The 19,707-nt window shown below is 37.6% G+C and overlaps 2 protein-coding genes across 22 annotated transcripts in view; one reads left to right on the forward strand and one right to left on the reverse strand.

The window, feature by feature from the left end:
* DLG2 (discs large MAGUK scaffold protein 2) overlaps positions 1–11,349 on the reverse strand; it is a 2,233,585-nt gene extending 2,222,236 nt beyond the window's left edge. For 8 of the 11 annotated variants that reach the window (XM_045370161.3, XM_065528807.2, XM_065528814.2 and 5 more), the window contains exon 1: positions 9,583–11,349. In XM_045370161.3, the coding sequence (XP_045226096.1) occupies positions 9,583–9,601 (19 nt within the window). In that variant the 5' untranslated portion in view covers positions 9,602–11,349. The remainder of the gene's footprint in view (positions 1–9,582) is intronic. The other 3 variants (XM_074014938.1, XM_065528805.2, XM_074014939.1) reach the window with 2 other exon arrangements.
* Positions 11,350–11,571: 222 nt separating this feature from the next.
* On the forward strand, positions 11,572–18,397 carry TMEM126B (transmembrane protein 126B). 11 transcript variants are annotated; one of them, XR_012423579.1, is made up of 6 exons: positions 11,572–11,663; positions 13,623–13,811; positions 14,649–14,770; positions 16,005–16,095; positions 17,574–17,685; positions 17,938–18,397. XR_012423579.1 is itself a non-coding variant. In XM_005579241.4 (6 exons), the coding sequence occupies exons 1-6, from the start codon at positions 11,583–11,585 to the stop codon at positions 18,119–18,121; spliced, it is 738 nt and encodes a 245-aa protein (XP_005579298.2). In that variant the 5' UTR covers positions 11,572–11,582; the 3' UTR covers positions 18,122–18,397. The 11 variants fall into 11 exon arrangements, 9 of the variants coding, with proteins under 9 accessions (XP_005579298.2, XP_073871059.1, XP_065384896.1 ...); XM_005579241.4 differs by lacking the exon at positions 13,623–13,811 and adding an exon at positions 12,612–12,656 and having other exon boundaries at positions 16,005–16,198; XM_074014958.1 differs by having other exon boundaries at positions 12,856–13,811; positions 16,005–16,198.
* Positions 18,398–19,707: the final 1,310 nt, after the last annotated feature.

The following is a 19,707-nucleotide window of genomic DNA, read 5'->3' on the forward strand; positions in this document are numbered from 1 at the left end:
CATATATATTATATTTGATGAGAAAAAGAAACAGCATATAGTAAGAGGAAAAAAGCATTAAATCCCTTTTTAAAAAGAAAACAAGTTCAGAAGAATTACATGATTTTCACAGGGTCTTCTGGCGGCATCATCACAAGGCAAGTAAACTCTATTTTACATGCAGGAGATTGGTACTTTGAGATATTAAAACTTTTGTCTGCCTAAATTTTCCCATTTCCTTTTTTCTCATTCCAGCAGATAACTGGTTCCCTACTTTACTGCCTCAGGGGCAGTATATGCCAGGACAAAAACCAGAAGGAATTTTTAAATAATTCCAGTTTTGCTTTCCAAAAACCTAAGCCCTCAGAATAAAAGAAGAGTTTGTCAGAGATGAAAAAGAGACTCTCAGGTACAGGCAGAGAAAGGGACTTCTCCTAGCCCCTTCACAGTGTAGAAAGAAATTGTCCCAGGTGAAGAAAACAGAGAAAACTCTTTGGATCTCAAGGCATCAGGGATCTAGGCTCTACTTACTGACAACATTGCTTGGAAGGCAGCAAGACCCAAGAGGAATGGCATTGTAATGCATCTAGGCAAACAGAAACACAGACATTCTAGAAAAAAGTAAAAGTCCATGACTCGGACATATCAACTCTCTGTCAGACCAGACCAGAAAGAGCTATCTAGACACAACAACTCATATGTCAGAGGTAAGCTGTTTTATATAGATGATCAACAACCAGAGGACACTCCCATTCCAGGTAAAACCCCACCTTAACCCCAGGGAAGTGGGGAAAACTTCAAAAAGGATAAGAGTTATTTTGTCTGCTACTCAGTTACTAAGAGTAAAGGTGAATTATAGAAAATAAATAGATACTTCTGACATACCTAAATTTATAGACCAAGTCCAGTTCACTGATTATCTGATCTTGTCCCTTCTTTTAGTAGACAAATCTTCTGACTACTGTTCTAGGTTTTTTCCACCACATCACTGCTATTGATGATGATGATAATACAGGATGTGATGATATAGTTCAAGACCAAAAAATAAGAAAAATAAATAATGATCTGAAACAGCCTCTTGCCATTTCCCACAATGTCTGGTAAACTTCTATTCATCTTCTGTATCTCATCTTAAATATTACATCTTCCCTAGTGGCACTAAGTGTTCCTTATCTGCTTTCTTGACACAGAGTGTTAACCTCACCACATAGCATTGAAATTGCCTGTTTTCACATCTGTCTTCCTAATACATTTTAAGATTCATAAAGGCAGAGACTGAAAATCATTTGCTCCTTCAAACATGCATCTGGCACAGTGCCTGGCACATAGCAGGCACTCATAATACACCTTTGTTGAATGGATAAATGACTGAATAAATAAATGAAAGTAGAGTCATTGCCTTAAATATATACACCAGTTTACACCATATATACACAAGTTTACCTTTTAAAAGAATTTTAGCTTATTACCTATGAGATGTTTAAATAGAACAGAACTTAACAGGTTTATTCCACGTATTACCATGCTTTTAATGATAAAGATGTCACAGTTCTCCAAAATGATAGGCTCCTGATAGAAGTTACAAAATTGTATCCTAAATTAGGGCCTCAGTGGCTAGCAAAATGGTGTCATCAGAAGAAATGGGTTACAAAATTCTTACCCATAATCTTTGAAAGTTTAAATTTAATAATTCATTTTCACAGGATTTTCTACCTTATACTATACCACAAAATTCTTACCCATAATCTTTGAAAGTTTAAATTTAATAATTCATTTTCACAGGATTTTCTACCTTATACTATACCATTCCTCTTGATCTTAAATCCTAAAATAAATGAGGTCAGGAGAATTGTTTCATAATAAAGGTGATTTGGCCATAATTCTTGAAATAGCTTTGAAAACTTATTAAAATTGAACCCATGCAGAAAGCTTATTAGTTAGAATTCAGAATGACTAACTGGACAGAAGAGACTGGATAAAACTCATGATCCTTTGCTGACAAAGCATCCTACATTGAGGATATAGAAATGCTTGTGGCTTAACTGCCATAAATTTCTGGGCAAGAATTGTAGCCGGGGAACATATCCCCTTCCCCCAATTAAAAAAAATCTCTCCTTTAGACTAAAAAATATTTTATAATCACTGACATGGTAACATAGTAAGTATTAAGAAATAAGCATATAAAGAGAATATGTATTTAAGAAAATATAGTATTCATATAGTTCAGTAAATATATTTTGTAGAACAGTGAGAAATTTATTTATTGACAAAGGTATGAATGAACAGAATGCCTTACTCCAACGTTTTAAAAACCCAATGTTAATCCCAGGCAAATTAACACAGAAACAGAAAACAAAATACCGCATGTTCTTATAAGTGGGAGCTAAGAATTGGGTACACATGGACATAAAGACAGGAACAATAGATACTACACAAGGGACTAGTGGGGCAAGTGCTAAAAAACCACCTATTGAGTACTATGCTGGATACCTAGGTGACAGAATCATTCGTATCCAAAACCTCAGCATCACACAATATACTCATGTAACAAATCTGCACATGTACCCACTAAATCTAAGAAAAAGTTGAAGTTTTAAAAATAAATAAATAAGTGAAATCCAATGTTTTGTGCATATCTCACTGACTAGATTCTTCTACCCAAAAAAGTAACCAATAATAGACCTAAGGGAGAAACCAAATATTCTATCACAACTAAAAACACTTGAGCAGATTTCCAAAAACCTAGAAGTTCACACATTTTCTAGTATCAAGTCATTGGCATATGATTTGCACTCTCCCAACAGATATGTAAAATAAAATCAATTAACAGATCATTTTATCTCTATTTGTTGCTTCATAGCATACTTCTAATTAGTAGTTAAACACAAAAAAAAAATTCTTCTATTTATCATTTCAGAATTCATTCCATTTACGACTCCTGGATTAATTTTTTACAATATCAAGAGTCTATAGCTCATCCAAGGTCAAAATGGTCCCTACAGGGAATTTCTTTTAAAATAAAAAAGATATGGGATACTTATCCCAGGCTGGAGTGCAGTGGCACAATCATAGCTCACTGCAGCCTCAAACTCCTGGGCTCAAGCAATCCTCGAGTCTCAGCCTCCCAAGTAGTTGGGACTATAGGCACATGCCAACAAGCCCAGATAATTTTTTTAATTGGGGAATTTTAAATTAAAAAAAAAAAAACTTCAGTAAATTATCTATTTTACTTTGACTTAAAGAAAATGCAAAAGTTTGAAAACTGTGTTTCCCCATCCCTCTCTAGGATGATTCAGTGCTTAATTCTTTTGAGTTTTATGGCTGTGAAGAGATTTAAAAAAAAAAAAAACTTGAAGTTTTGGAAAATAGAAAAAACATCTATAGCCATGTGCAGTGGCTCATGCCTATAATCCCAGCACTTTCGGAGGCGGAGGCAGATGGATCACCTGAGGTCAGGAGTTTGAGACCAACCTGCCCAACATGGTGAAATCCCCTCTCTTCTAAAAATAAAAAAATTAGTGAGGCGTGGTGGCAGGCATCTGTAATCCCAGCTACTGGAGAGGCTGAGGCAGGAGAATCGCTTGAACCCAGGAGGTGGAGGTTGCAGTGAACCGAGATTGTGCCACTGCACTCTAGCCTGGGCAACAGAGCAAGATTCCGTCTCAAAAAGGAAAAAAAAAAAGAAAAGAAAAGAAAAAAAAACTCTCCATATATTACTGGTATGGCAAACATGAAAATTGAAATACAAATTTGGTAAAATGTATGCAAAAGGAATAAATAGCCACACAAGGCCATTCAATGAAGTCAGGTACAGGCATAGTTCATTTTATTGCACTTTGCTTTATTGCACTTTGCAGATAACATGTTTTTCACAAATTAAGTTTGTGACAACCCTGTGTCAAGCAAGTGTATCACTGGCAATTTTCCATAGGATGTATTCACTTCATGTCTCTGTGTCACATTTTGGTAATTCTCACAATACTTCAAACTTTTTCATTAGTCTTTTGCTACAGTGATCTGTGATCAGTGATCTTCAATGTTCATTGTAATTGTTTTGGGGCACCACAAATCACAAATCACAGCTGGTGACTTTAAGTTGAAGCCAATGCTCATTTACCCTTCCAAAAATTCTAGGGTCTTTAAGAATTATGCTAAATCTATTCAGTCTATGCTCTAAAAGTAGATCAACAAAAGCCTGGGTGACAGCACCTGTTTACAGCATGGTTTACTGTATATTTTAGGCCCACTGTTGAAAACTACTACTCATTGACAACTCACCTAGTCACCCAAGAGCTCCAATGAAGATATACAAGGAGATTAAAGTTGTTTTCATGCCTGCTGATACTACATTCATTCTGCATGCCACGGATCAAGGAGTAACTTCAACTTTCAAGCCTTATTATTTAAAAAATACATTTTGTAAGACTATATCTGCCACAGTGATTCTCTGATAGATCTGGACAAAGTAAATTGAAAACCTCCTGGAAAGAATTCATCATTCTATATGCCATTAACAACATTCTTGATTCACAGGAGGAGGTCAAAATATCAACATTAATGGGAGTTTGGAAGACATTCATTCCAACTTTCATGGATGACTTTGAGGGATTCAAGTCTTCAGTGGAAGAAGTCACTTCATATGCAATGGAAATAGCAAGAGATCTAGAATTAGAAGATGTGCCTGAAGATGTGACTGAATTGCTGCAATCTCATGATAAAACTTGAATGAATGAGGAGTTCTTACGGATAAGCAAAGAAAGTAGTTTCTTGAGACGAAATCTACTTCCAGTGAAGATGTTGTGAACATTGTTTGAAATAACAACAAAGGGTTTAGAATATTACATACACTTAGTTGAAAGAGCAGCAGCAGGGTTTGAGAAAACTGATTCCAATTATGAAAGAATTTCTACTGTGGGTAAAATGCTGTCAAACAGCATCTCATGCTACAGAGAAATCTCTCATAAAATAAAGAGTCAATTGATGTGGCAAACTTCACTGTTGTCCTATTTTAAGAAATTGCCTTAGACATCCCAACCTTCAGCAATCATCACCCTGATCAGTCAACAGCCATCAACACTGAAGCAAGATCTTCCACCAGCAAAAAGATTCCTACTCGCTAAAGGCTCAGTGGATCATTAGCATTTATTAGCAATAAAATATTTTTAATTAAAGTATGTACATTGTTTTTAGACATAACACTATTATGAACCTAATGGACTATAGTATAGTATATACTGTACTGTATACAACAAACATTTTGGTTTCCCAGTGCATATATACCGTACTATACAATATATTGCATATATGCATCGGGAAACCAGAATATTTGAGTAGCTTGCTTCATTGTGATAACATGCCTTATTTCAGGGGTCTGGAACCTAACCCGCAATATCTCTGAGATATACCTATACATATTTCCCCCCTTATTGCCTCTGAAAAAAAAAATATTTTAAGAACTTAAGAAAAACTAGAGATGAAAAGAAAGTATACCCAGATAATGAAAAGCAAATGTAAATTAGTAAGATACTATAAAACCAGAAGTTAAGCCATAACGTGCAGGAAACAACGAAAGAGAAAAACTTTGAATAGGGAAAAAATAAATAGGAGAGTCATAAGGTCCTCTTCCCCAGAGGGAAAAAAAAACAAACAAACAGAAATGACATATTTATGAAGTATACAGCCAACCAAAAGCAAAGAGATCATTAAAGAACTGTGAGTCCAGGAAACAGTAATCTCAGTTTCAAGGGTGCCTATGAGATATATGGCAATATCATGTCTTAAGAGTCTGAGGCCAGGCACGGTGGCTCATGCCTGTAATCTTAGCACTTTGGAGGCCGAGGTGGGCGGATAACGAGGTCAGGAGTTTGACCTGGCCAACATGGTGAAACCCCATTTCTACCAAAAATACAAAAATTAGCCAGGTATGGTGGCACATGCCTGTAATCCCAGCTACTCAGCAGGCTGAGTCAGAAGAATTGCTTGAACCCCGGAGGCGGAGGTTCCAGTGAGACAAGATCACACCACTGCACTCCCACCTGGGCTACAGAGCAAGACTCTGTCTCCAAAAAAAAAAAAAAAAAAAAAAAAAAAGATTCCAATTACACAACATTCTTCAGCTTCCTTTGAAAGCTATAATGTCAAAACATACACATATAAGAAGATAGGACTTAGCTTTCAGTACGTGATAAAAAATATGTTTATATATATACTCCATTATATCACTGAGAACCATTGCAAAAAAAAGAATTCAAAGGAAATAAAGGGTCATATAAATAAATAATATCAGACAAACTTCTATACTAATTTAAAGGAAGCTCAAAAGACAATAGGACTTTTTTTTTTTTTTTTTTTTTTTTTGAGACAGAGTGTCGCTCTGTTGCCAGGCTGGAGTACAGTGGCACAGTCTTGGATCACTGCAACTTCCGCCTTCTGGGTTCAAGCGATTCTCCTGCCTCACCTCCCAAGTAGCTGGGATTACAGGCACACACCACCATACTGGCTAATTTTTGTATTTTTAGTAGAGATGGGGTTTCACCATGATGGCCAGGCTGGTCTTGAACTCCTGATCTCATGATCCACCCACCTGGGCCTCCCAAAGTGCTGGGATTACAGGCGTGAGCCACTGCGCCCAGTAACAGGACAATTTTTTAAAACACCGAAATGAAATGAACATCTATCTTAAAGTAATAAAGGCATTGATTTTTTCCACATATTTAATGACAATGAGAACAAAAAGCTATTCAAAAAGGAAGCTGCATTGTACTAGAAAATTCTGTTAAAGCACATTTTTATCCTTAAAACAGCAACTTTCTGCTGTAAAACACAAGAAATGACATAACTATCATTAACTTTTATTTCTTACATTAACCCAGTAGGAAATCATATCAGATCAATTCAAGAAGACTTGTTAAAACAGACCCTTATAACACACTATGGTCTTGCATCATATCAGAGAATACTAATACAACTTATCCTGAATTGGTCCTAAATTTTCACAAATTAAAATATGTTCAAGATTGTCCCAAGGGCTCACCTGGGAGCAAATCCAGTTACTACTATAGATAAGAGAATCTTGAATGAAAAGCAACTGTTAAGGAAAAAAAAAATATCCAACAGGGAAACAGAAGAGCCTTCTGTTGATAAAACTGAGATCTGTAAAAATGCGAAGAGACTAGAGTGAGAGAAGTAGAAAGTAATGTCATAAAGCAAAAGAGCAGTTAACATGGGGTTTGAGGAACAGCAGTTTCAGTTTATCCAAGAGCAGTCCAGAATGGCACCTAGAAATGGGCTTAGTGAGATGTCACACCCATTCCCAATTCCCACCATGGTTGCATGGTATCAATAAAAGAATCTCCTCTCTCTTTGACAACAATATACTTAATAAATACCAAATGAAAATCCATCTTATGAAAATTTCACACTTTAATGAGAATATGTTCAACAATGAATAAACACTTAGCTCAGTGGGGATAGTTATTGTTTAGAATCACATTAAGTCTAGCTCTTTCATCATGTCTACCACATGAAACAATGAAGAGAGAAAAAGACTCAAGGTGACAGAGGACAGTGATCCCTGCAGAATAAATCTAGGTTAAACTTAAAAATACTGTTCTAATATTAGGTAAACAGTAGAGATAGTAAGCATAGCCAATGAAAAATATAACACACACATTATAACTTGTTTGGCTAGTTGTCTACAATATTCAAGAATATGTATCATAATACTAACAGTTTTAAGAGATTAAAAGCAAGATACATTGTTTCTCTAGATCAGTTTATAAGGAAAACTATATAACATATACTTTGGTATCATAGAAATATACATTTGTTTTTCTAATTAGAACTTGTTGATTCCTTTAAAAATTCAATCCATCAGTCAATTTATCGAAGAAGGAAAGAAGAAAGGGAAGAAGGGAGGCAAAGGAAGAGAGAAAGAAGTAGGCAAAGGAGGAGAGGAATACTTCTAAAGTATTATAATTTCAGCAATGTATCAGCAATTTCTGTAACAGTTTTTTAAAGGGAAGAACTTTTAAGAAACTCAGTTTATGGGGTTTAGAAACATTAAGTCCTAAACTTTCTAACTAAACCTGCTTAGTTAAGTTATATCTAGAATATCAACTGAGCTTCCTCCTCCTCCTTCCTATATACCGTTTATCTCTTTCTCTCTCTCTCCCTCTTCCCATTCTGTCTCCCTCTCACTCTTTTCCTCTCTCTCTCTCTCACACACACACACACACACACATATGTGTTTAATTCCATTATTAGTTCAAAATAAGGTAATCCAAAAGAAACTGTCTAGAGAAATGGTAGAAAGAATAAAAACACACATCAACTTAAATATGTCAAAGAGCCATATCGTTTATTGGCTACACTCCCAAAACCATTCTTGTTCTCGATAAACCAATTGTGTCTGGTCTGGACAGGTGTGGCTCCAAAATCTCATAGAGAGTTTACTTCTGTCAGTGGTATTATTAGAAACAGCAGGGGGAGGAAACAATCTCAATCTTAAATCCCAGTGTGCAGAAATCACAGTTCTAGGTAAATATCAGCTTGGATAAGGCATCTCAGTGATTATAATTTTCCTCAACATCCCTAACAAATCCACAGGTAGAAGAATTAAACACCATGCAGAGATAAGTTCCACTTTAACCTGCAATTCACCCAGAGCTTTAGTTTCAGACTGTAGCAACTCACGTAACTGGACAACATTTGGATCTACCTTAGTCCAGTATAGCAGAGTTCAAGGATGTCATATAAATTTTGATTCAAAACTCTTGAGAAACTCTTTACAGCTGATCTCACCTGCCATATCATGTCAAAACAAAACAAAACAAAACAAAAACAATCCCAAACTAAGATCCTTTGGAACAATGTTAACTTGGGCTGCATCTAAGCTAAACTGAATCCCCAAGTTCGGATTATAATCAACTATGCTTCAGTAATTCACTAGATCTTGATCAATTCCAATAATAAAAGTTGTTGAGGAGGGAGAAAAAAACAGGAGTTTGACCCATATGGGGAACTTGACAATCATGTTATTGGATAATGCATATATCTGGAAAAGCACAATAGTCATGAAAGTTATGCTTTATCACAAAAGTGAAGATTTACACTAGAATAAATCCAAATAAAAAATTATTTTTAACCAAAAGATAAATTATAAAGCTATAATTTTGTTCAGTGCAAATGAAATTACTTTGCTACCTTTCACAACTCTGTAATTAGCTTGATAAATATTAAACCCATGAGGAAGAGCTCCACTGTACAAGTTTTTTTAAAGACCGCTTAAAAGCAACCTTTAACAAGCTAAGAAAACAAGCTAGAGAAGATTCCAAATCTGCGGTACTGAATCTATTCTTATTACCAATGGTGATATAAACAACCTGATGTATGAAATCGTAAATATCTATCAATAAATACTATAGTCTTACTTCCTTTTACTTTAGCAAGATATTACTGAATTATGTACCACTGAAACTATATTACAATAAAAATTTCCCCCAAACTGAAGCAAAATTTTACTCTCAAATGGAATATAGTTTAAATTACAAGTACCAGAACCAACAAAAGGCAGAAATATTATATAGCAACCTCATAGCCCACCTTTCTTCTTGACTGGCATTCTTAGGTCTTTCCACTGCCACAGAATTCAAGATCTCTTTTCAGGTCTCAGTTTGATCCAGCTGGTTTGAGGCCAAGAGCCAGGTAACTGTTGCAAACCACTTCACTGCTCAGTTTTGAAATCCAGGCTGAGTCTTCTATGTCAGATAAAGAAAGTAATGATGTACTTTTTCCACAACTAAACTTTTTACACCGCCCACAGAGTTTACAGAAACGTAATTTTTTAGTTTTTCAAGTTTTTCAATGTTCAGAAAATATTTAGACTGTTTTTACAAACTGGGAAAATTATTGGAAACATGAAGAACGTTACTGAAATTCCTCTTCAGGCAGCAACATTTTTGGAAGTTCAATGACTAACTCATTTAAGGCACAAACCAAATTTAGACAGCTGTCTCATTACTTTATACATGGTCAAACTGAAACATGATGAAAAAGATCCTCAAATATGTAGAGAAAAATTTAACCCCACCTCCCAAAAAATACTTTTAAAAACCTCTTTGACTCCAGTCTCTAAAAAGATAGGTGAGTTTGAACAGTTTTCTGTGGCAGAACACACACCGAAAGGCCCCCTTCTATTTACTGATCAGAAGTTCCGGATCTCACCCCTTCAGTAACTCAGAATCCAGCTTGCTGTCACTTTCATTTTTTTCTTCTGTGCTCTCCAAGCCCCCAGGCTTGATCCTTAATGCACCTCTGATTCTGATCCTCCCATGTATTAACAGAGAGGATTGAAAAAAAAGGAAAGCAATCCCTTGGCATGGAGACATTAAAGTGACAGTGCTACTCAATGGGCACTTGATGCAGGATGAGTTGGCGAAGCAGATTTCTTCACACTGGAGTCATTCACATCATGCCATCTCTTCGCATCCAAGCAGCTCCCTATCCGGCGAGGAAAAACACTGAGACTTCGAGAGAAGCCAAACCTTCCCCCAAAGGTGTTTTCAGAGACGCCGTAGTAGTATTAGACATGTAAGCATAAGCTATGCAAACGGTCCGCGATTTCCTCAAAATGAAAAAGTGCAGCTGCTTGGCTTTCACATCCACATCCTTTTCTCTCAATCTCTCTTCAAACTACCCACCTTCCTTTTGCAGAAAAGACAAGACATTTCTCTGCCACCGCTGGCCACCCCTGCCCAAGCCCCGTTCTTTTAGGGAAGAGCACTGAAATGTCCTGCACCCTCCACGCGGTGAAGTGTTTCTTCAGGCAGGAGCAACAGCAGCACTAGAAATTATATAACTCTCGAATTTGGCTTCTCTAAGACACGGAGACTGGAGGGTCGGGGGTTGCCGGTCTGGGAGATACTGCTGGGCATTTAACGTGCACAAAACAGCGCCAGGCCTTGCAGTGCCCCCCACCCTGAGACACGACTGACAAGTGGGTCTTCTCGGGGGGTAGTGGGCAAATTTCTCTCCTGTCTCCTTCCAAGCGGGGCTAAAGGATGGAAATTGAGGGGACTACAGACTGGGGAGAGGAGTCAGACGGCTGAGAGGAGAGGAGGCTAGTCGGGGCTGCTCTGACGGCGCTGGGCGGCTGGTTGGGGGTTTGGAGGAGGAGGTGCCCGAGAAACAGAGCTTTAACACCACACGGGCCAGGGCAAAGGGGCGAGTTCCCTCAAGGACTGAAAGGGGCAGGCAGCTAGTTCCCAGCTACCAGAGGTGCCCTGAGGAGAGGCAGGAGCGCAGTAACATTCCAACATTTGGGCCGCCCCATCCTCCCCACAAGACGCGAGGAAAACAGGGAGCTAAACTGACAAATAGCAAGGGAAGGAAATACTCTGCTGGCGATGGGGGCGGACCCACAGGCACCTGGACCTCCTCTAAGCGAATAAGTGGCCGTAATTTCTAGACACCGCGCCCAATCACAGACAGGATGGAGGGCGCGGCTTTTGACTGAGGGGGGCGGGCCCGGGCTGCAAGCGAGAGGCATGAGCCGTAAACCCGCACCACTTCCCGCCCACCAGCAAATCACGTGAGCCATCAAAATGGCGGTGTTCGGGTATGAGGCTGGGGCCAAGCTGAGGGATTCAGGTGTGGTGCCGGTGGTAACTGAGGAAGCGCCCAAGGTAGGCGGAAATCCGAAGTGGTATGGGGGGTGATTTCTGCAGCTTCAAAGTGTTGGCAGAGTCTTCCAAGATGATACACTTAAAGGAGATTTGAAAAGTTAAAACAGCCCCCAAGTCCATGCAAGGAGCAGTCGATTAAGTCTCCAGCTGTTGTGGAAAGAGGCGGAGAGAACGTAGATTACCTAAGTTCTAGTACTCATTATCTGCGGTTTGTTTTCTCTTGTCTCCAGGCCTTTGCACAGGCTTTTTCTTCAACTTGGAATATTTCCCTGCTTCTATCCGTCCCAACTCCCCTGCCAAATTGTTCTCTTTCGGATATTGGTTTAAATGTCACTTCCTCCGGGAAGCCTTCCCACGCCTCCTCTGGCTAGATTAAGTTTGCCTTTTCTTAGGTTGTTGGGTTTTTCGTTTATGTCACTCTCTCATTCTGTGTTTAAATTGCCAGCATTTTTGTTCTGAACTCCCACTACATTGTGGATTCCTGAGGATGGGATGACTGTATCTTGATTACTCGGAGGCCTGGCATATACCAGGTGCTCCCTAAATTATGAGAGAATACTGAATAAAATTCTAAAGTTGAAATTTATTATTAGGTGAAAAATGTATTATTAGGTGAAATAATACACATGAAAGCACTACAAAACCGTCAAATGATTTGCAAACTATAAGCCACTCTTACTGGTATAAGCGTGGTGACTAGTTGAGTGGCCTTAAGAGGGGAGGGGTGTAATGAAAGCAGTCGATTCTTTGACAGTGCCTTGCAAAGCTTAAGCACTCAATAATATTTCCTGTGTTCTTTTCAGTATTTCAGTATTTGCTATCCTGTAATCATAATCCTGGGTGTCTGCTTTCCCTATAGAGAGTTTAGGGTGTAGACTAGGTAGGAGATTAGTAGAAGATATTGCCTGGAAGTTTATTTTGTTTTTTGTTTTTGGTGGAAGGTGGAAGGTGGAGGACTTCAGTGAACTGGATGAGAGCAAAACAAAACTTTATGTAAGGTTTATGGTTACTCATGTTATTGACATCTGCCATCTTAGTACAATAGATGGGTTAGGTATAGAACCTCCCTTAGATGTTACTATCCCTTATACTTTCCATTTGGGTGTCCAGGAGAGGAAAAAGATGTAAGTCTAGTCACTGAAAAATTGTAATTTGTAAAATATTTTACTTTTTTTCCCCCTGCCCTCTCCAGAAATGTTACAGAAAAAGATTGAGTACAATTCTGCGATGATGCAGAGAAAGAAATTGGTCCATTATTACTCGTTGTGTAATGCCATAAGAAGGTTCAAAGGAGCTCATAACTTACGTATGTTGATGCCAGGAGCCGTGTATAATCAACTGGCCCTTCTATAGTTAGGATTGGTACATACCGCTCATTCAGCAAATGAGTATTACGGTAATATTCAATATGTGTCCATTGACTACAGCATCAAAAGCACTTGGTGCTATTAAAATGCAGATTCTAGGCCTCATCCTACTCCTGCTGAATCCAGATATCTCAGGAGGGAGTTCATGAGACTGCATTTCAAATAAATACCCCATGTGATTCTTGTGCATGCTGAAGGTTGAGAACCACTGATTTATGAAGTATTTTGTGTATTCATTATGCTTTATCCCGTCTAATCCTCTTGTCTAGGACTCCTTAACTTTGAGATTTAGTATTTGCCTTCAATATAAACGTTAAAATTGAGATTAGTGTACATTTGTAAAGAGGCTATTTGGCTAATCTGGAGGAAAAAGAGTAAAAAGCAGTGAATTTAGCGGCAATAGACTTTCCACTTGGCTGCTGTAGTAGGTAAACATTTGCAACTACATGTTTGGATTTAACAAATGTTATTAAGATTTTTCACAGAAACTAGAGTCTTGCCCAGAGCAAAACATTCAGAAAGGATCCTGTCTGAGAGTGCAGGGTTTGTTTTCTTGTTGTTGTTGATTTGTTTTGTTTTTTAATCTCTCTAGTTTCTGTTAAGATGCTACTGGCCAAGTCTTCATGGTCCCTTGACATTGGCAGCTGTCTGTTCATCACACTTGGGACACAAGAACCTTCCAACCAAGGAGCCCAGTGCTTTGGGTCTCTGGGGCCCGGCGCGGTGGCTCATGCCTTTAATCCCAGCACTTTGGGAGGCCGAGGCAGGCAGATCACTTGAGGTCAGGAGTTCGAGACCAGCCTGGCTAACATAGTGAAACCCCATCTCTAGTAAAAATACAAAAATTAGCCAGGTGTGGTGGCAGGTGTGGGTCTCTGCTATACTACATAATCATTTCTAGCAAAGGCTCTGCTTCCACCACAGCTGGTAATAGGGAACTGGTTATGTAATTTATGTACTTCAAAGTAGTAGCCACAATCTACTGCCTGTTCCCTTCCTGGAGCAGTGTCCCTCTTTCTGATTTTTCTCTCTCACTGTTCTCCAAGGCAATCCCTGCTCTCTCCTACCTCTCTAGGAAATGAAACACGATTTCCAAAATGAACTCAGTCTTTCATGAGAAACTGAGGATAGAGATGTCAATAAGCAGCCATTGTTTCCACCTCCCCACCTGAAGAGCTAGGAGGACAACTACAAAGGGCCTGACTGCCTTCTCAGAATGAGGAGAGAGGAAAACAGAAACAGTATCAGCATGTTATCCCTCTAAACTAAATCTTAAGCAAGCCAACCTTTCAGACCCTCAGTTTCTCATCTGTATAGAGATAATCATTATACTACCAATTTCTCAAGTTAGTGTGTGAATCAGAAAGCCAATGTCTGTGTGTTGTAGGATGTTTAGCAAGAAAATAAAAAATAATAACAAAAAGCCAATGTCTAACAGATAATAAGAGCTCAGTAAATGTTGATTGAATTATTAACAAAATATGTGAAAGCAGACAACACAGTACCTGGCACACTACTAAACTGTAAATGTTTTCAAATCTGAATCTGTAGAATTCTGTAAGGTTTTATGTAATATGAATATCATTAGCTATTATGGCTCTGGAATTTTTTTTTCCAGGATGTCAAGATGACAGCATCTATGCATGGTCAACCCAGTCCTTCTCTAGAAGATGCAAAACTCAGAAGACCAATGATCATAGAAATCATAGAAAAAAATTTTGACTATCTTAGAAAAGAAATGTAAGAGAAATACCCAGGCTGAAAATCATTTTATTTGCAAGTCTTTTGTATTGCCATTGTTTCTGAGATCCTATTCTTTGTTATCCTATTCTTTGAGTTGGTTATGAAGAACACATCCTTAAAAAAAAGAATGAGGGAAACAAGAACAGATGAAAATAGTGGTTTGTTGGAATATTTGGGATTGTGGATAATTTCTTTTGTTTCTTAAAAAGTATCCAAAAGTATTGCTAAAACATTTGTGCAGTAAATATATTTTAATTAAAAGTAAGAGAAAATCATTGGGGGGGTACTTATATTTAATTGGTGAGTAATTATAATCAGTTAAGGATTGATTATCTCAGCCACAGTACTTAGTACAGCAAAAGGGAATACAGATTTCATAGTATAAATATAGTCTCACATTAACATATTGACTTTTTTTTTTTTTTGAGATAAGAGTCTCACTCTGTCACCCAGGCTGGAGTGCAGTGGCACAATCTCGGCTCACTGTAATCTCCATCTCCCAGATTCAAGTGATTCTCCTGCCTCAGCCTCCCAAGTAGCTGAGATTACAGGCGTGTACCACCACACCCAGCTAATTTTTGTATTTTTAGTAGAGATGGTTTCACCATGTTGGCCAGACTGGCCATTTTGACTTTTAAATGAATGGAGTTCAAGAATAAAACCAAAGGACAGTTGATCTTATTTCCTGGATTTAGGTATGGGTCTTAATAAGAAAACTAGATCAGATTTTTTTGGATGAAATTTTCTAAATCTTGGACAAATTATTTTAAATGTATCTGGGACTAATGCAGAAATAGAAGGCCTAACCAAATGTAAATAGCTTTTTTTTAGCTGAACTTAAGCAAAGTAAATCTTTTAGTTGCAGGAAAGGTATTCTTCGATTTGGGTAACTCATAAAATTTGGCTACATTGGAGCATATTTATATTTATTTGTGACCAAAATTATTTAAAAGAGCTCTATTTTAGAACTACTGTAAATATTATCAGAAAGAGAATCATGTCCTCTCATTGGAATACAAGTTCTATGAGGGGTGGGAAATTTCTTTCCTTTTCTTTTTTTCTTTTGCCTTGTTTACTGCCCTATCTTAAGCACTTAGAAAATACTTTTCACATAGTAAGTGCTCAAGAAGTATTTCATATTGAGTAAATATGCAATAACAACTTTTTAGGAAAGGCTGTATCCATTAAGTTCAATGTTACAGTGAACTGAATTTTTCTTTTTTTCTATTAGGACACCAAATATATATCAAATGACGTCATTTGGAACAACAGCTGGTTTCTCTGGAATATTCTCAAACTTCCTGTTCAGACGCTGCTTCAAGGTTAAACACGATGCTTTGAAAACATATGCATCATTGGCTACACTTCCATTTTTGTCTACTGTAGTTACTTACAAGCTTCTTGTAATTGATCCTTTGTATTCAGGTGAATTTAAATTCACTAATGTATAATGTAGTTTTGTCTAAGTAAAGTTACTGATTAACATATGCTGTTGCTACTGCTAATAATAATTCTTTACATTTATATAGTGCTATACAGTTTGTAAAGTCCCTTCATATACCTTGTCGTATTTAATCCCTGCAACAATCCTCCTAATTAGGTAAATCGTATTTTTTTCTTTTTGTAGATAAGCAAGCAACCCAAACTGAGGCATGTTCAAGTACACTAATAAACAACATACTGGGAAAAGAATTGACTGTGGCATATAACAAACATCATTTCAGTATCCTACCTCCTGCCACTTAAGTTTTGTGACATTCAGCAAGTAATTTCATCTCTGAGCCTCCCTTGTCTTATCTATGAATTAGGGCTAATAGTACTCACCTCACAGGATTTTGTGAGAATTAAAAGATACTGTAGGTTAAATGACTACCACAATATCTGTCATATTATGGGCTTTTAATGTTATTTCCTGCCCTTCACCTTACCTTGAGTTTCACAACTAGTAATTGATAGAGCCTCTATCCATCATTCATTCTTCAGGTCCCTGCTTAAGTATCTTTTCCCCAGGGAGACCTCTGGTTCCCTCATTGTACATTAGGTGTCTAGATACATTCTCTATATAGTTTATCTTCAAAGTATTGTGTACACTTATAATTATTTAAATATTTATCTCATGTCTTTCATTCCTGTAAACTGGCCAGAACGTCAGAGATCAGGTGTCTTTTATATACCACTGTATTCCTAGCACCTAGCACATTCCTGATACATAGTAGATAATAAAAATGTATTAACCTAGAATCCAGGTCTGGTCTGCTAGTTTAGTATTCTGTCATTATAAAATTCCTTCTGGCTGGGCATGGTGGCTCATGCCTGTAATCCCAACACTTTGGGAGGCCAAGGCGGGCAGATCAGGAATTCGAGACCAGTTTGGCCAACACAGTCTCTACTAAAAATAGAAAACCAGTTGGGTGTGGTGGTGCACGCCTATAATCCCAGCTACTTGGGAGGCTGAGGCATGAGAATTGCTTGAACCCTGGAGGCAGAGGTTGCAGTGAGCCGAGATCATGCCAGTGTACTCTAGCCTGGGCAACACAGTGAGACTCTGTCTCTAAAAAATAAAATAGCTTCTACAACAACCACATATGTTAGAGGTAATTCTCTATGTGATAAAGTACAATAAAAACTTTTTTAAATGTGCTGCATTTAGCCTGTTATATGCCAAAGAGTTTGAATTTCTGATATTCTTTCTATGGTTTAGTTGTGGTTGAGGATAGTGCAGATAACTACTCTGAGGTACAACACTGTCTTAATAGCTCTTGAGTTTTAAAGGAAAACCAAATTTACTTTTGTTTTCCAGAAAATATAAGCAAGGAAAACTGTGTTTTCAGAAGTTCACTGATCGGCATAGTTTGTGGTGTTTTCTATCCCAGTTCTCTGGCTTTTACTAAAAATGGACGTCTGGCAACTAAGTAAGTTGTTCCTTTTCCTTCTTTTTTACTTTTTTTTTTTTTTTTTAGGTTAATAAACTCTCTTTTTTCTTTAGCTGTCTATGATATATTTGAATCAAAATGTGGTCATTTGGTATTTCAGATAGCTAACTTTTAACTTTTTTGCTCTCTACATTATAGACCTAGAAAGGCAGTTATCAGTTTAGGAGAAGTCAACAAACTTCTAATAGCATTCATATCCAGAAGAAGTGATTAACTCTTTTTTCTTTTTAGGTATCATACCGTTCCACTGCCACCAAAAGGAAGGGTTTTACTCCATTGGATGAGGCTTTGTCATACACAAATGAAATTAATGGTGATTCCTCTAGTCTTTCAGACTGTGTTTGGAATATTAAATGGTCTATACCATTATGCAATATTTGAAGGGACACTTGAGAAAACTATACATGAAGAGTAACCAAAAAAAATGAACGGTTGCTAACTTAGCAGAATGAAGTTTTTATAAAGAGGACTCAGGCATTGCTGAAAGAGTTAAAAGTAACTGAACAGATAATTTGTTTCTGTGCCTTTTGCCTGGTATAGCAAATACTCAAAAAATATTCAATAATTCAATCAATAAATATAAGTTTCATCTTACATGTAAGATACAAGTTTTATCTCCTGATGGTCTGTCCATTTTGCCTGGTATGTAACAGATAATAAATATTCAGTATCAATAAATATAATAATAAAAGTTTCATCTTTCCTTTTTGTATGCGGAAATGGGTTTAGGCTTCAAGGTCTCATCTGTGCAGCTATATATTCATTCATTCATCAAACATTTATTGAGCTGTTTCTCAGGCACTGTGTTAAATATAATAAACATTCTGGCTGGGCATGGTGACTCTCGCCTGTAATTCCAGCACTTTGGGAGACCAGGGCGGACGGATCACCTGAGGTCAGGAGTTTGAGACCAGCTGGCCAACATGGCAAAACCTCATCTCTACTAAAAGTACAAAAAAATTAGCTGGGCATGATGGTGTATGCCTGTAATCCCAGTTACTTGGGAGGCTGAGGCAGGAGAATCGCTTGAACCCATGAGGCAGAGGCTGCAGTAAGCTGAGATCGCGCCACTACACTCCAGCCTGGGCGACAGAGCAGAACTCCATATGAACAAAAAAAAGAAAATGAACATTCCTTACCTAGAAGGAACTCAATTGAGGAGGATAAGAAGTGTGAACATACACTATGAGAGGATTTGAGAGGTATACACATAATTCTGTAAGGGCACTGAGGGTATGCTTGTTAACTAGGCAGAAGGGGAAGCTGTGGTGGAAAAAAGTAACAATTGAGCCAAATTTTGAAGGAGGAATTGGAAGTTCTTAAGGAAGGTATGGGAATAACATAGCCCATTTCTCTGCATTGATACTATCTTCTCATTTACAAATTGTCTTCACTATATAGTTCAAAGAAATTATTTTTAACCTTCAGTTCTTGTTTCCAAGAAAGAATATTTATTGAGTGCCTATCTGCCATGCATTGAGATAGGCACCAAGGGTACAAAGATTCAGTGCTTGTCACTAAAGAAGCTTAAAATCTAAAGAGTTTACAGCATGTTTCTTTAGAGTCTGCTAAGGCATCCCTGAGCTACGCATTTATCTTAGTTCAGAAAATGAACATGGATGAGAAGAATTACAGAATGGAACTGTACATCTCATTCTCCATATCGTAGCCATATTCATTTTGAGATTTAAAATGTGGTAATCCTTTAAATATAACAGGGTTGACTTAAGTTCACCTCTCCTACCACCAGAAAGCTAAATAGATTTGTACCTTACTCCATGACTTCAGATTGTCTTTGTAATAAAAAAAAGCTGGCAAGGCAATCAATATTTCCTTTAGCTTAGGAAAGCACTACTTGTCAAAGTGACTATAAGAGGCTGAAAAGAAAAATTAGGGAAACCTTGACCTTCTGGGCCTGAACCCAAAGGTGAAGCCAGGTGAGCCAGTGAAGAAAAGCAACATGTGCAGAAGGTGTGAAGTACAGCTTGGAGCTCCATTCAA

Source organism: Macaca fascicularis, chromosome 14 (assembly GCF_037993035.2).
Source record: "Macaca fascicularis isolate 582-1 chromosome 14, T2T-MFA8v1.1".
Lineage (NCBI taxonomy): Eukaryota > Metazoa > Chordata > Mammalia > Primates > Cercopithecidae > Macaca > Macaca fascicularis.